This window comes from Microplitis mediator, chromosome 4 (genome assembly GCF_029852145.1).
Source record: "Microplitis mediator isolate UGA2020A chromosome 4, iyMicMedi2.1, whole genome shotgun sequence".
Lineage (NCBI taxonomy): Eukaryota > Metazoa > Arthropoda > Insecta > Hymenoptera > Braconidae > Microplitis > Microplitis mediator.
The window spans coordinates 8,208,760-8,223,976 of NC_079972.1; the positions used below are offsets into that span (position 1 = coordinate 8,208,760).

Genomic DNA, 15,217 nt, shown 5'->3' on the forward strand with positions numbered 1-15,217 from the left:
TGTTGGTATATTTTAATCAATCCCTAAAATTTCGCAGAAGATTTCAAATGGTTACCCAACGAGGATCAACAAATTTTTTTATTTTTTTCCGCGGGAAATTTAAATTTATAAAAACTACGACTTTATTTTTTTGTCATTTTTATTTAAAATTTATAAAAAAATAAATAAATGAATGATGATTATTATCTAGCAACTGTTTATTAATAACATATTTGAATACTTACTCGAATTATATCAACAATATTGTATATATGACATATATTTATTGATAAGTATGAGCTAACGCCTACTCTAAAGGTTAGATAACAAGAATTAAATATTTATCAGTGATGTCTAATTGTCATTGAAAGGTCAATTAGTAAAAGATATTTGAATAAATATCAGTAATAAATAATGGCTGATTCAAAAAAGAGTGGAGAAATTTTTAATCCAACAGGTAGTTATTTAAATTACTACATGTTTAATAAAATAAGTAAATAATTTATTGGTTTAGATCATCAGCATATCAGATTTAATCCATTAAAAGGTGAATGGGTACTAGTGTCACCTCATAGAATGAAAAGACCTTGGGGTGGACAAGTAGAACCTTCAAATGATGAAGATCCTCCGGAGTATGATCCAAATAATCCATTGTGTCCTGGAAACCCTCGAGTTAATGACAAAGTCAGTTTGTTTATTAAATTATAATTGATTGTTTTTTAAAATTTATTTAAATTGGTCAGGTGACACCGAAATACGAACATACATATTCATTTGTTAATGATTTTCCTGCATTACTTGAAGATGTACCTGGACCACCGGTATCAGATGATGAATTATTTCAAATGGCAGAAGCACGTGGAACTTGTAAAGTCATGTGCTTTCATCCAAAATCAAATGTTACTATTGCGTTGATGAAAATTGATGAAATTGTTGAAGTTATTAAACAGTAAGATTTTTTTTTATGACCCTAAAGTTAGTAATGATACCGAAGTTAGCCGACGTCTAAAAATTTTCGGATTTTTTTTAAAACGATAAATTATTTAAAAAAACAATATTTGAAAAAATTGCATCTATAGTTTTTTTACTTTTCTATATGTGCATATTTTTATATTTTATACTTTTCTCATTGATTTGTTGGAAAATAAACTCCGGAAATTTAAAGACGGATTAATTTATATTTAGATGGATCAATGAAATGATAGAATTAGGAAAAAAGTGGACTTGGGTACAAATATTTGAAAATCGCGGTGCGTTAATGGGATGCAGTAACGCACATCCTCATTGTCAAATTTGGGCAAGTTCATTTTTGCCATTTGAAGCCAAAAGAAAAGATTTAAATCTTCATGAATATCATTCACGTCATCAACGTCCACTTTTAATTGATTATGTTGAAAAAGAATTAATTAAAAAGGTATTTAATAAAAAAAAAACTATTAATTAATTGATTTAAATGTATGTATCGATACTGCCATTCTAATACGTCGTCTCCCATAAAATTTGACATTTTCACTTTTTTTGAAAAATGGAATCATTGTAACAATGTGCAGCTTATGCTAAAATTTTAGAGGTCAAATTGTTTATTTAGTATTTTTAAATAAATATTCTAATATGTCGTATTCCACATTCGTGTAGGTTCAGACACGCTTAGTATTTTTAATTTTAAGTTAATTTTTAAAAAAGCAATTAACGATATGAGTAAGAAGGTAATTATGCATAATTTTTTACTTTTCTTATAGCATATCATTCAAAATTTTTTATTCACTACAAATGCCTGTATTTTATGAAAAACATGAAAATAAATTTGTAAGTTATACCAATGTAAACAAAATACAAATAATTTTTCTTTTCCGACCGTGAAACGTTTTTATCGTCTCCTGAAAAGTTTACCAAATGTAGGATACGAAATATTAGAATGGCAGTATCGATCTATCGATTTACTAGGCTGTGCCAAATAAAGTCGAAATTTTTTTTTTCGTTACCACACGAGAATTACGTTGTATGTAACATAAAAAAAAAATTGGGTACCGAGTTGGGCCCTCCAACTCAATTACAAAACTCGCGTTCGCTTAAATAAGATTTCCTATTTGAAAACTATGAGAACAATTTGTTTTAAACTTAAAAATTTTCTAACTCGTTAAAGGATTAAATATCGAAACGCCCATAACATATTTTTGTATAGAATTAAAAAAGGTCTCTTATAATTTTTTGATAAATCTAACCGTTCAAACGTTATTTAAGCTTAAATTCAAATTTATGGTAAATTCCTTTTTATTTTTACTTTTCCAGCAAAACTATCAGTCAAAAAAAATGATTCAAAACGATTAGAAATGATTAAAAATAATTTAAACCGATTCAATTTGAGTACTATATAGAGATACATTCATAATTGAGTAAATCGTTTTGTTTAATCAGGGTAAATTAATTATTTGGAAAAAGAAACTGAAATTTTCGTATAAAAGTAAATTTTGAAATTTGACTCTCTATAAAAATAGATTATGGTCGTTTCAACTTATCGATCCGTTAACGAGTTATAAAATTTCAAAGTTAAAAAAAAAATTTTTCCCATGTTATTTCAATGGGAAATCTTAGTTAAGCGAGCGCACGTTTTGTAATTGAGTTGAAGGGCCCAACTTGGTACTCAATTTTTTTTTTATTTTACATTTAACGTAATTTACGTATAGAACCGAAAAAAAAAATATAGATTTAATTTGGCACAGTCTCATATATAACTATTTTTTTTTTCAATGTATCAGGAACGTATTGTAATAGAAAATCGTGACTGGGTAGTCGTGGTCCCATTTTGGGCAGTATGGCCTTATGAAACGATGTTATTACCAAAGAAACAAATCACCAGAATCCAAGATCTTACAGCAGATCAGCAAGAATCACTGGCATCTATAATGAAAAGATTGTGCACTAAATATGATAATTTATTTTTATGCTCATTTCCATATTCAATGGGCTGGCATGGTGCACCAACAGGACCATTGATCGAGAAAGATTCACAACACTGGACATTCCACGGTATTTATTTACCACCTTTGCTACGGTCATCCTCAATAAAAAAGCATATGGTCGGCTATGAATTATTAGCACAAGCCCAGAGAGATTTGACCCCAGAACAAGCTGCTGAAAAATTACGTAGTCTACCTGATGCTCACTATCGTCATCCAGAGACTAGTTTAACTCCCGATTTGATTGCCAAATACAACTAATATATTACTTATTAGATAAATTTTAATTACTTGCTTGGAGCAGACTGTAAAATTATTCTTTAGACAAATAATTAATCAAAACAACATAAAAATGTATAGTAATCAATTAATATATATACATATTTATTGTAAAATAGTTAAAGAAATAATTAATATATTGGAAATGTTGAATCTATTTTATGTGTCCATGAATGTATACCTCCAATAATATCTTTTATTCTATTTGATTTGTCGTCAAGTGATTCTTTTAATAATTTAACTGCTCGCTGTGAATCATTACCACGACGACATAAGATATATACTGAAAAAAAAACCATTATTAAAATTGTTAATGATCTAACAATTATAATTAATAATAACTGATAAGAATTAAAAAAATTACCATTAACGTTATTGTCTTCCTTTAATTTTTTATCAACAATATTTTTAGCAACTTCGAAACCTCCTTTGCTTTTAATATCAGTAAACGGTATATTAGTAGCATTGTCTAGATGACAAATTTGAAATTCTTCATATGAACGAACGTCAATCAATAAATGCGGTTGCGAAAGATTTTTTATATCATGATATTGTTCAACAGTAATTCTTTCATCGTTACTTAATAAACTTAAGCTTGGATTTTTATCATTTGCGCGACTATTACAAAACTGCTCATAGTCAATTAATTTATCTATTGACGGTTTATCACCACAGATAGCACAATTTGATAATTTTGAACGTAATTTAACTGTACGGAATGTCATTTCAAGTCCATCAAAGAGCATCAGTCGTCCAGAAAGAACTCCAGGTATATTTAAAATTATTTTAAGCGCTTCTAGAGCTTGTAGTACTCCAATTGTTCCAACAGCTAAAATATTAATTAATTAATTGTAATAAACAAGGGATGAAACAAAACGATTTCAGACCACGGTGAAGTTGGCTGATATTACCCGCAATCTGAAATCCTTTTTTATCCTGAGTTACACACTAGATTTTTCATGATTACCTGCATTGGAACTTAAAGTCTCAGTGTTAGCAGCCAGTCAGAAACAAGTTAATTTATGACCAATGGTGTCATCAAATATTAGCGTAAGCCTAAATTGTTATTTGCAATTTATAATTGAGCAGAAACTATAAATACTATTTATTATTCACTCTAATTTTAATAAACTTTAATCACAAAGTCAGAACTGTCATTTACGTAAATAAAATTAATAGTTTGAAATTATTACCTAACAAATGACAAGTATCAGAGTTTAAATTGCGAAAGCCTTCAGTCAGCGGGCAGAAACATCTTGTTTGTTCCCAAGGGACGAAACAAGTTTGTTTCTGCCCGCTGACTAAAGGCATTCACAATTTACGCGCTTGCTAATATTTATTCGCGGCCTCAGACTGAAACTGATTTGTTTCGACTGGCTGTAGAGACACTGAAACTTCAAGTTTCGATGCTAGTATCATAAAAATATTTTTCGTAGCAGTCTATTCTTCAAAACAACTTAAACAATTTTTTTTTTTCCAATAAAAACGAAATTTATAAATAAAAACTTGAATAAACTGTCTGTCGATCTTATTAACCCATATACTTTTTGCCAATATGTTTACTATGAAAAATATTTACAACGACATATAGCAAAGCAGATTTATACACTGATAATGTTAATATTCTATATGAGTTTCGATGTTGGTATCATAAAAATATAATAAATTATTAGATTTAGTAATAAATTACCAGCACCAAGAACTCCACCATCACCACAATTGGTTACAGTTTCTGGTGGTGGAGGCTCTGGAAAAATGCATCTATAACAAGGTCCTTTATAATTATAAACGGTTAATTGTCCTTCTAATTTAAGCGCTGATCCGGATATCAATGGTTTATCAGTCAATACGCAGGCATCATTAATTAGATATCTTGTTGGTACGTTATCAGTAGCATCTATTACTACATCGTAATCTTGGATGATGTCAATAATATTATTACTATTAGCTTGAATTTTGTACGGAGTTATTTTAACATTATTATTCAGTCTATAAATATATTTATTAATTAGAATTATTTATTTTATTTGATATTAAATAATGATATTAATAAATACTTAGTTAAATGGTCAGCAGCAGCATCAACTTTAGCTCTCCCAATATCATTACAAGTAAATAGTAATTGACGATGAAGATTATTTAACTCAATAGTATCGTAATCAATTATACCAATATGACCAACTCCAGCTCCAGTTAAATATAAAGCACAGGGACATCCTAAACCACCGGCCCCAATTATTAATACTGATGACTTTTTTATTTTTAATTGTCCTAAAAAATTTTTAATTATTTCCATTAATACTTTTTATTTCATTTTATAACTTAAGAAATAGAATCAGTTTTAATCAAAAACTCCAATTGAAACTCAATCGGATGATCATCGGATTGAGTTGGAAAAAAATACAATATTATTTTTTTACTGAAATTTTTCTATCGAATTTAATCAGAAATTTCCAACTGATTTTCAATCAATTGGTTTCGATTGGAAATTTCGGACTGAATTTAATTAAAAATTTTCAAATTGGATTCTATCGAAGTTTCTAATCAGAGTCGTGTCTAAATGATTGTCAGCAAAAAATGTGATAATGAAAGCAACAGAAAACCGACGATTTTTATATTTTTTAACAAACCAACTTAATAATAATAATAATTTTTAATGCTTAGGAAAGACTTGAAATTATTATTAGAGTGCATTAGTTTATTTTTTTTCCTTGAAAGCTGTAATTTATTTATAAAAATTTAAAAATTATCTGACGTCTGCTGTATTAATTATCATTAAAAAATATTTATTTAGTTATCAAAATACCTGGAACTCCAATTATTGGAACAAGAATCTGTCTACTATATCTCATTATTTCATTATTATTTAACCCATTACTCTGTAATATTTCTTTATCATATCTTAATTTAAATAATTCATCCTCTTTTTTTTTCAATAAAGATTTTAATTCATTTATCTCACGTACCAATTCTTCTTCAGACATTTTTCAAAATTAAAAATTAAAAAAATATTCTTACAGTATTTGTAAAAAAAAACTAAATAAATAACAATTACAACAAATAATAATAATAATAATAATAATAATAATAATAATAATAATAATAAAACTATTTCTATTTCCTGGTATAAAATAATCAACCAATAAAACTTAATAAAAAATGATTATTTATTAAAATAAATCAAATAGAATTGTTGATTTATCAGAAATAACCAATAAGAATAAAGTTACGTTCCAAATGAGTGTGAATGTAGCAGACATGAATTTATAAATATTAAATAAATAAATAAAAATAATAAAATTGAAAAAAATGCGCGTACTAATTTTTCATTTATCAAAATACGGATTTTAAAATTTTTACTCTACTTATATTTTAATATTTATTCATTATACAATTTGAAAACTTGACAATTGTCAGATCATCCTGAAGTTAGCAGATAATCATGAGTGTGGATGTTACTGATAAGTGGGAATTTAAACAATTTTTAAGTAAATGACTAAAACGTAAGTAGAATAAAAATTTCAAAATGCGTATTTAGAACAATGAAAAATTAGTACGCGCATTTTTTAAAATTTCATTATTTTAAATAATTTTTTTTTTTATTTAAAATTTATAAATTTATGAATTCACATGAGTGTGAAGTAGCTGCCAATTGGAAATTTTTTAAATTTTAGAATAAAAGAATTAAATGTTAGTACAGTAAAAATTTAAAAAATGCGTATTTAGAAAAATACAAGATCTGTACGTGCATTTTTTTCAATTTCATTGTTTTAATTAATTAATTTATTTATTGCAAATTCATAAATTGTCTCATGTCTGCTGCATTTACACTCATCAGACAATTAAAAATTTTCGAATTTTTAAAAAAATCTAAAAATATGCACATGTAGAAAATTTAAAAAACTAAGTGCAATGTTTTGAAAAAAATTTTTTTTTTTTTTAATTTATCGTTTTCAAAAAATTTTAAAAATTATTAGACGTCGACTGACAGGATCCTAAAGTTAGCAAATAATTAACAATTTTCGAATTTCTTTTTAACAATTAAATTTAAAAAAACAAAAAAATCTAAAAATATATGATCCTGAAGTTAGCCGACGTCTAATAATTTTTGAATTTTTTTTTTAAATAGTAAATTATAAAACAAAAATATTTGAAAAAATTGCACCTACAGTAAATTTTAAATTTTCTACATGTGCATATTTTTATTTTTGTAATTCATTTGGTGAAAAAAAAATCCAAAAATTTTTAATTGTCTGTTAACTTCTGGATCATAAAAATATGGACATTTAGAAAATTTAAAAAACTATAAGTGCAATTTTTTTTGTATCGGTATCATCGTCAGTCCACACTCATAGTTCAAAGTGAAGTTGTCATCAAAATATCATTTTATAGGTTGCACATAATATACCTAAATATATATATTTTAAACCAATAGAATACCATTGGATGTTATACGTAACGCGTTGTTTGCGTTTTCACATGCCGCCATATTGTGTGACTATCATCAGCGCGGGTCAACTACTACTTATGCTACTTGTATGGAAGTTTTTTTAGTAATACATGTTTTTTTGTCATAAATTAATAAACAGTGATTGAATATTAATAATCGTGTTAATATATATAATAATAAACGTTTGTAGATTTATATAAAATGGATCCAGCAAAATTAAAAGTTGTTGAATTAAGATCTGAATTAAGTCAACGTGGTTTAGATACCAAAGGAGTTAAAGCGGTTCTTGTTGAGCGGCTTCGCAAGGCGTTGGAAGATGAATCTAATGGTTTTTATTTTTTTATTATTACTACTGAAATACTTTTACTGTTTTTTACTTTATTTATTATGATTTTATCAACCAAACTATTTTGTTATCAACAATTATTGAATTAACTATTATTAATTATTTTTATTGCTATTTAACTGTAGCGTCTAAATTGTAGAGTCTAGTTTGTTATGGCTTGGCCATCTATAGTTTGATCATAATCATAAAAATCTATTATCTTGTTTTCATTATTTATTTATTTTTTTCATTAAATTATTTTTCAAGAGTAATTAAGATAATAACTATAAACATTTATATTTTTTAGACGTCAAAAAAAGTGTACCAAGTGACTCGTGTACGAAAAATTCATCTGAAGAAAGTGTAGATAATGATGAGAAACGTGAAAAAAGTCCAGAAGTTACAAAAGTTATAACGAGTCCAGTTAAAACACCTGGTAGATCACCAAAAAGAAGTTCTTCAGGTAGTAGTCCTACTAAAGTAACTAGTACACGTAGTTCACCAAAAACTTTAGCTGTTGTTGCTGATAAAATTACACAAGAATCACCAGTTAAGTCACCAGTTATTGAAAAAGCATCACCAGTCATCGAAACACCGGTACCAGCCCCTGTTACTGATGCTACTGATGATGATGATGATCAGGTTGATGAAGCTGATAAATCAGTTACTAAAATTGATAGCACGGGTGTTGAATTGACCAGTGAATCATCAGAAATGGAATGTACACCTCAAGTTGCTGAAGAAGCGCCTGAGATTCGGCCATCTATTCAAGATGAACCTGAAGCTGTTACTAAGACAGCGATTGATGCTGAAGCTTGTGGTAAAATGGAAATTTCTAATAAATCCGATGAATTGCCTGATAAATCAGTAGCTTTAGAAAATGACAAAGAAGACGAGTGTCTTGAGGAAAAAAAAGAGTGTCCAGAAGAAAAAGAAATTTCCGATGAGAATGAGGATGATGGTGATGGTGATGATAAGACTGATTTGAATGAAAATAAAAAAGAATCAGTAGACAATGAAATGGAGGTCAATGATGTGGATAATTATGACAATTCAAGCATAACAAAAAATGAAGAAAATGCTGAGGATGCTAGATCATCAGATATTAAAGACAGTGAAATGGCTAAAGTTGATCCTGAACCGGAAGAAGAAAAAATAAAAACTGATGAAAGAGCGGAAGAAGCTGAAAATGAAAAGACAAATGATGATGTTGAAATTAAGAAAAAAGAACAAGACGAACGTGATTCTAAAGATCATCAGGACAGACGTGATCGTAAAGATAGAAAACGAAAACGTTCAAATAGTTCACAGGATGATCGGCATAAAAGTCCTAGTAGAATGGACGACGAGCCAGAGATTGATTACTCAAGAGTTTTATTGTCTTGGTATGATTCAGATTTAAATTTGATTATTGACAAAACAAAATTTTTATCCGCAACGCCAATGCACAATGATGGGTTTGGTTACGTATGGGCCGGTGCAAGAGCGTCATTTGGTTTTACAAATGGTAAAGTATACTATGAAGTTAAAATTACACATCAGTGTAATGTTTCATTGGAAGATGAAGAAAATCCCCATGTTTTACGCGCCGGTTGGTCTGCGCCATTGACCAGTATGCAATTGGGAGAAGAAAAATTAAGTTACGGCTACGGTGAGACGGGTAAAAAATGTACTGACAATGATTTTAAAGATTATGGACCTACTTTTGGTTTAAATGACGTCGTTGGATGTTATTTAGACATGTCTGATGATGATGTTGTTATATCTTATACTCTAAACAATGAAAGTTTGGGTGAAGCATTTAAATTTTCAAAATCAGAGCTTGATGGTAAAGCATTATTTCCACATATACTGACTAAGAACTATGCATTTGTTTGTAATTTTGGTGACGAAGAACCCTGGAGTACAAATATTTTGAATGGTTACACACCTGTTGGTAAAGTTGATGTCAATGAACGAATACCTGGACCACGTAGACCTGATGGTAGACAAGAGTGTGAGATACTTATGATGGTTGGCTTGCCGTCTGCTGGAAAAACTGTTTGGGCAAATAAATATTCAAACGATAATCTGGAAAAAAAATATAATATATTGGGTGTTAGCAATATAATTGATAGAATGAAGGTATGGTACTAATATATTTATATATTTTAATTGTTAAAATAAATATTTTCTGGTTGTTATAATATTTAAATAAAATTATAGGTAATGGGATTGCCGAGAAGAGATAATCATAAAGGAAATTGGGATCAACTGATGGGTAAATGCACACGTTGTCTTAATAAATTGATTGAAGTTGCTGCGACAAGAAGACGTAATTATATACTTGATCAGGTAAAAAAAATTAATGATTAATTAATGTTTGAAAATGAAAAATATTTTTTATTTTTATTTTTATAATATTTTTTTTTAGACAAATGTATATCCTTCGGCGCAAAGACGTAAGATGAGACAGTTCAATGGATTCCAACGTAAAGCTATTATCATAGTACCAACAGATGAAGAATTTAAATCCCGTGCTGCTAAACGTGAACTAGTTGACGGCAAAGATCTTCCTGATTCTGAATTTATGGAAATGAAAGGTTTTAAATTATTATTAATATTAATTTAGAGGTGTGCAAATCGGGTTTGAATCGAATCGAATTATTCGAATATTCTCATATTAATCGAATCTTGTTGAATTATTCCTAACTTTTCAAATTATTCGTCAATTTTTGAATTATTCGTAAATTTTCGAATGATTCGGAAAATTCGAATTATTCGATTCAATACGAACTATTCGTAAGTTCGAGCTGTTCGCACATCCCTAATTATTATTATTATTAAACTTAAATAAAATAAAATTTTTTAAATTATAGCGAATTTCGCTGCACCATCAGTAGGAGAATCGTTTGATATTATTGAATGGATTGAACTTGATGAAGAAGAGGCTAAAAAATTAATATCAAAGTATAATAAAGAAGGCAAAGATGCTGGATTTGGTCAACCGCAATCAAGTAGTAAAAGACCGCGATTAGAAAAAAGCGATAGTCATCGAGATAGCCGTGATACGCGGTCTAGTCGAGACAGCAGAGACAGTCGGGATCATCGTGATCGTCGTAGTGGTTGTAAGTTTATCCTATATTATTAATTTGATAAATACTAATTGGCAAATTATTTTTTATAGACTCTGATAGAAATCGTAATTCAACGTGGCGCGGTAGTATGGGTAGTGGTGGCGGTAGTAATTGGAGAGACCGCGGACCACGTAGTGGCCCACCAATGAGACACAGTGGTAGTTATGGTGGTTCCTCAAGAGGTTGGGGCGGTCGTGGCGGACCAAGTTCTTCGCAGTCACATCGTGGAAGTGACAGACGTGGTAGTTCATCAAGTGACAGACGATCGGGAGCCGTTGAACGCAGTCGATCGGGTTCGGTACGACAAGGTGGTGGCTGGGGTCCAATGAAGTAAGTCCTTGATAAATAACTAATTATTTATTTAATTATTTATTAACTTATTAATTATTAAATTAATTTGATTTTATATAACAGCAGCAGTTATGGTTCCTCGCACTCGTCGGGTGCATGGAGTGGAAGTGGACACGGTGGCGGTGGCTGGTCTGGACAATCTCAGCAACAAAATAATTGGGGAAGTGGTAGTTGGGCTGGCCAACAATCAAGTAGCTGGGGCAATTGGAAAGGTTATGGTGGTCAACCGAGTCAGAGCAGTTATAATCAATCGGGTTACGGTAATGGTAGTAATTGGGGTAGTTGGAACCAACAGCAGCAGTATTACAATCAGTATTGGGGCCAGCAACAATCACAGAGTCAGTCTGTCAGTACCACTGGTCAAACTGTAAGGAAAACTTAAAAAAAGTGACTAGCTTTAACTCTTTAACGACCACACACACACACGTACACGTACACAACACAATCACACATCACAGACACACACACAACCGTATGTTAATCTATTTTCTTTAAAAAAAATAAACTCAATTCATAGTAATAATGGTTAATAATTAATTATTAAATGATTTTTTCAAAATTAGAATTAAAATTGTCTGTTGGTAGAATTGAGACGCGATATTTTTAAACAAATTATCATCTACGTAAATCTATACTTAGTCAATCATGATTTATCATATTTTTAACTTTTGATTTAAGTTAACTCAGTTTAAAATATTTTAAAATTAACAACACTGTAATTTTTATTACTGCGTTTATTTGAAAGGAAATAAAATTTAAAAAAAAATAAATAATTACATTAGAATATATATTAAACGTGTAAGTTATGTTCATTCTTTAAATATTATATTAATAAATACTTGTATTTAATTTTATCTGACTACCGATGCATTTATTTAATGCCCTTTTATTTTTTTTTAAATCCATTACAATTATTTTTATTTAAATAAATTATTTGTTTATTTAAAAAGTAGTTGCTAGAGTAGTGATTTAGTTATGATTTATTTTCGAGGTCGTTAAGGAGTTAGTTTATTTTTTTAAAAATAAAATAATTAAATAATTAACGTGCATTACGTGAAAATAAAAATTACTTGCAGGCAACTACGACAGGAAGTAGTTCAACTACAGCATCAACAGCCAGTACAGGGTCTACACAAAACAGCAGTTACCCACAAGGATGGCAAGGATACGCAACGTCCTATTATCCGACTAGTGGTTCAACAACAAATGCTCAGCAACAAAAATAAATAATTCATTAACTAATAAATAAATAATTATCATTTAATGTATAAGTGAGTATTTTTTACTTTATTATTTAAATAAATAAATCATTTCTTTATCCACTGGATTATTTATATTCAATTTATATATTAGTCTGTAATTTATCATTTTCGTGGATGTTATATTTACATAAATATATGAAAGTACGTTTTTATTGTTCACTCTCAAACGATTTATAAATTACAATTATTTTTTTCATTAATTAAAAATAAAACACTCATGCACAAAATAAAATATATATTTATCTGAAAATAAAAATATATTTCAATGAAGTCTTAGATAAATTTTTTAAATTAATAAAAATAACAATACCTTTTTTTCATGCCAAGTTTAATGTAAATATGTACAGATTTTATCAGTTTATGAAAACTTGTGAATAATCACTTGTGTTTCGTAATTTTTCACTGTTTCGATAAATTAAATCTCACAAAATAACACGATACTGACGTTAGCCGACGTTTAACAATTTTTTGATTTTTTTAAAAATGATAAAGTATAAAAAAAAATATTTGAAAAAACTGCACTTATGGTTATCTAAATTTTGTACATGTGCATATTTTTAGTTTCTGTTTTTTTATAATTGATTTGTTGAAAAAAAAATTCAGAAAATTTTTTATTTTCTACTAACTATGATCCTGAAGTTAACAGAAAATTAATAATTTTTTGATTTTTTTTTACAACAAGTCAGTTACAAAAAAACAAAAACTAAAAATATGCACATGTAAAAAATTAAAAAAACTATAAGTGAAATTTTTTCAAATATTTTTTTTTTTATAATTTATTGTTTAAAAAAAATCAAAAAACAATTGGACGTCGGCTAACTTCAGGATCATAAAATAACAATTTATAATTGATACTTAAATAATAGAGCGTGTGGATTTATAATATTTAATAGTTAATACTAATTAATACTGAGTAATTATATCAAGTTATTAATTGCAATTTTAGTTTAGACGATGACTCACCCCCTCTCCCCTGCTTTAAAAAAATTAAATCACTGAAATGTGACAGCTGTAATTATAATTATATTGTGAAGGATTAAAAAAATTTTAATATCGATTGAAAGAAAATAAAAATGTTGCTCGAATTTCGTTGGTATCTAGATTATTTTTTCAAATAATTTAGTTATTATCAAGTAATTTAAGTAAATTTGTTAAATAAATTTCCACTAATAGACTTAAAATTAAAAATTATAAATTTATTAAGATTTTTTATTTCATTTGCAAAATATATTAAAGTTACGCGTGCGCACAAAAAAATACTTGCTGAATTTTTTAATAATAATTATAAATTATAATGTAAAATATATTTGTAGAAATTTATTTTACAAATTTAGTTTAATTATTTGATAACGACCGTAATTTTTAAAATAAACTAAACTTTTTTTTAAATCTGCTGACAAAATATGAGTGTGCATGTAGCAGACAAATTTAAAATTATAAGTAAGTATAGTAAATATTTAAAAAAACAAAATTAAAAAAAAATGTGCATTAAAAAAACTTTGAAATTAGTAAGTGTATTTTTTATAAATGCTTTTTTTAAAATTATTTACTCTATTTTTTTTATAATTTAAAATTTGTCTAATGTCTACATTCACACTCATTAATAAAATATGAATTAAAATTATTTAATTTCTTTTGAAAAGTGGAAGGGGAACTGTCTGACCTGGGATTGTCTTTAAAGTAATAAGATTTTCAAATTGCCTTTACATTCCTTTTTTTAATTATGTAATTGAATAATTATTAAAATATTCCAGTTGAAAAATGTAATTTGATTGATTAAACTTTAGTCTTTTTATTTGATTACTTTTTCATTAAATATTTAAAAAAAACAATTTAACATTAATATTTTTAAATATAAACAAAGTAAAAATTTTTTTTTGGCGTCTGCGTAATTGACTCTAAAATAAATTATATAAAATAATTTAATTTTTTTAAATTTAATATTTGAAAAAATTTATTAATAATATCATATGCAATTATGTTTTTTTTTTTTAGTAATGTGGATGTAATTTTTTGCACGATTAATTTAATAGTATAAAGTGTAATGATCGTAATAAATGCCTAAATTAAATGTTGTAATTATATAATTAAAAAAAAAACAATATATATATATATATATATATATATATATATATATATATATATATATATATGTAACTATAATTAAAATTAATAATCCAGTGGATGTTTGGTAAAAAACTAATAGTTTGATAAATGACTAATTAACTCATTAACTGAAAAAATTCTTAAAATAATAATTATTAAATTGTCGCATTATAAATTTTACCTGCGACATTTTGTACAGAGTACAAAATTCAAAAACTCTTGAGGGCAGTTTCAGACATTGCCCCCAGTTTTTAAAAATTTTCAATGGCTTTTAACTGTCATAAGTGTATCAAAATTTTCTAAACCAATTAAAAAAAAAATTAAAGCATTAATTGAAAAAAAGACAATTTGGTTGAGATATAGATTTGAAAAAAAAAAAAAAAATTTCTTAC

General features: G+C 27.4%; 3 protein-coding genes across 5 annotated transcripts; 2 read left to right on the forward strand and 1 right to left on the reverse strand.

Moving 5' to 3' along the window:
• Positions 1 to 277: 277 nt before the first annotated feature.
• On the forward strand, positions 278 to 3,368 carry LOC130667033 (probable galactose-1-phosphate uridylyltransferase). Its single transcript, XM_057468409.1, has 5 exons — positions 278 to 436; positions 494 to 663; positions 723 to 928; positions 1,165 to 1,393; positions 2,736 to 3,368. Exons 1-5 carry the CDS (start codon positions 394 to 396, stop codon positions 3,195 to 3,197), a joined length of 1,110 nt encoding a protein of 369 aa, XP_057324392.1. The 5' UTR covers positions 278 to 393; the 3' UTR covers positions 3,198 to 3,368.
• On the reverse strand, positions 3,284 to 6,300 carry LOC130667032 (adenylyltransferase and sulfurtransferase MOCS3). The gene is made up of 5 exons (XM_057468407.1): positions 6,022 to 6,300; positions 5,273 to 5,486; positions 4,906 to 5,204; positions 3,580 to 4,044; positions 3,284 to 3,498 (listed from the first exon to the last, which is right to left on the reverse strand). The coding sequence occupies exons 1-5, from the start codon at positions 6,197 to 6,199 to the stop codon at positions 3,347 to 3,349; spliced, it is 1,308 nt and encodes a 435-aa protein (XP_057324390.1). The 5' UTR covers positions 6,200 to 6,300; the 3' UTR covers positions 3,284 to 3,346.
• LOC130667030 (heterogeneous nuclear ribonucleoprotein U-like protein 1) lies at positions 3,844 to 13,184 on the forward strand. 3 transcript variants are annotated; one of them, XM_057468403.1, is made up of 10 exons: positions 3,844 to 3,984; positions 7,651 to 7,751; positions 7,856 to 7,993; positions 8,298 to 10,114; positions 10,196 to 10,324; positions 10,404 to 10,572; positions 10,849 to 11,097; positions 11,157 to 11,436; positions 11,521 to 11,824; positions 12,534 to 12,962. In XM_057468403.1, the coding sequence occupies exons 3-10, from the start codon at positions 7,867 to 7,869 to the stop codon at positions 12,681 to 12,683; spliced, it is 3,225 nt and encodes a 1,074-aa protein (XP_057324386.1). In that variant the 5' UTR covers positions 3,844 to 3,984; positions 7,651 to 7,751; positions 7,856 to 7,866; the 3' UTR covers positions 12,684 to 12,962. The 3 variants fall into 3 exon arrangements, with proteins under 3 accessions (XP_057324386.1, XP_057324387.1, XP_057324388.1); XM_057468404.1 differs by lacking the exon at positions 3,844 to 3,984 and having other exon boundaries at positions 7,651 to 7,768; XM_057468405.1 differs by lacking the exon at positions 3,844 to 3,984 and having other exon boundaries at positions 7,676 to 7,993; positions 10,849 to 11,094; positions 12,534 to 13,184.
• Positions 13,185 to 15,217: the final 2,033 nt, after the last annotated feature.

What these genes read in the sequence shown, in the direction of transcription:
- LOC130667033 (XM_057468409.1), top strand. Translation starts at nt 394, where the DNA reads ATGGCTGATTCAAAAAAGAGTGGAGAAATTTTTAATCCAACAG. An exon ending in ACCCTCGAGTTAATGACAAA is followed by an intron (nt 664 to 722) that starts GTCAGTTTGTTT and finishes TAAATTGGTCAG; the next exon opens with GTGACACCGAAATACGAACA. An exon ending in ATTGTTGAAGTTATTAAACA is followed by an intron (nt 929 to 1,164) that starts GTAAGATTTTTT and finishes ATTTATATTTAG; the next exon opens with ATGGATCAATGAAATGATAG.
- LOC130667032 (XM_057468407.1), bottom strand. Translation starts at nt 6,199, where the DNA reads ATGTCTGAAGAAGAATTGGTACGTGAGATAAATGAATTAAAATCTTTA. An exon ending in TCCAATAATTGGAGTTCCAG is followed by an intron (nt 5,487 to 6,021) that starts GTATTTTGATAA and finishes AAAATTTTTTAG; the next exon opens with GACAATTAAAAATAAAAAAG. An exon ending in GCTGCTGACCATTTAACTAA is followed by an intron (nt 5,205 to 5,272) that starts GTATTTATTAAT and finishes ATATATTTATAG; the next exon opens with ACTGAATAATAATGTTAAAA.
- LOC130667030 (XM_057468403.1), top strand. Translation starts at nt 7,867, where the DNA reads ATGGATCCAGCAAAATTAAAAGTTGTTGAATTAAGATCTGAATTAAGT. An exon ending in TGAATTTATGGAAATGAAAG is followed by an intron (nt 10,573 to 10,848) that starts GTTTTAAATTAT and finishes TTTAAATTATAG; the next exon opens with CGAATTTCGCTGCACCATCA. An exon ending in TCAGTACCACTGGTCAAACT is followed by an intron (nt 11,825 to 12,533) that starts GTAAGGAAAACT and finishes AATTACTTGCAG; the next exon opens with GCAACTACGACAGGAAGTAG.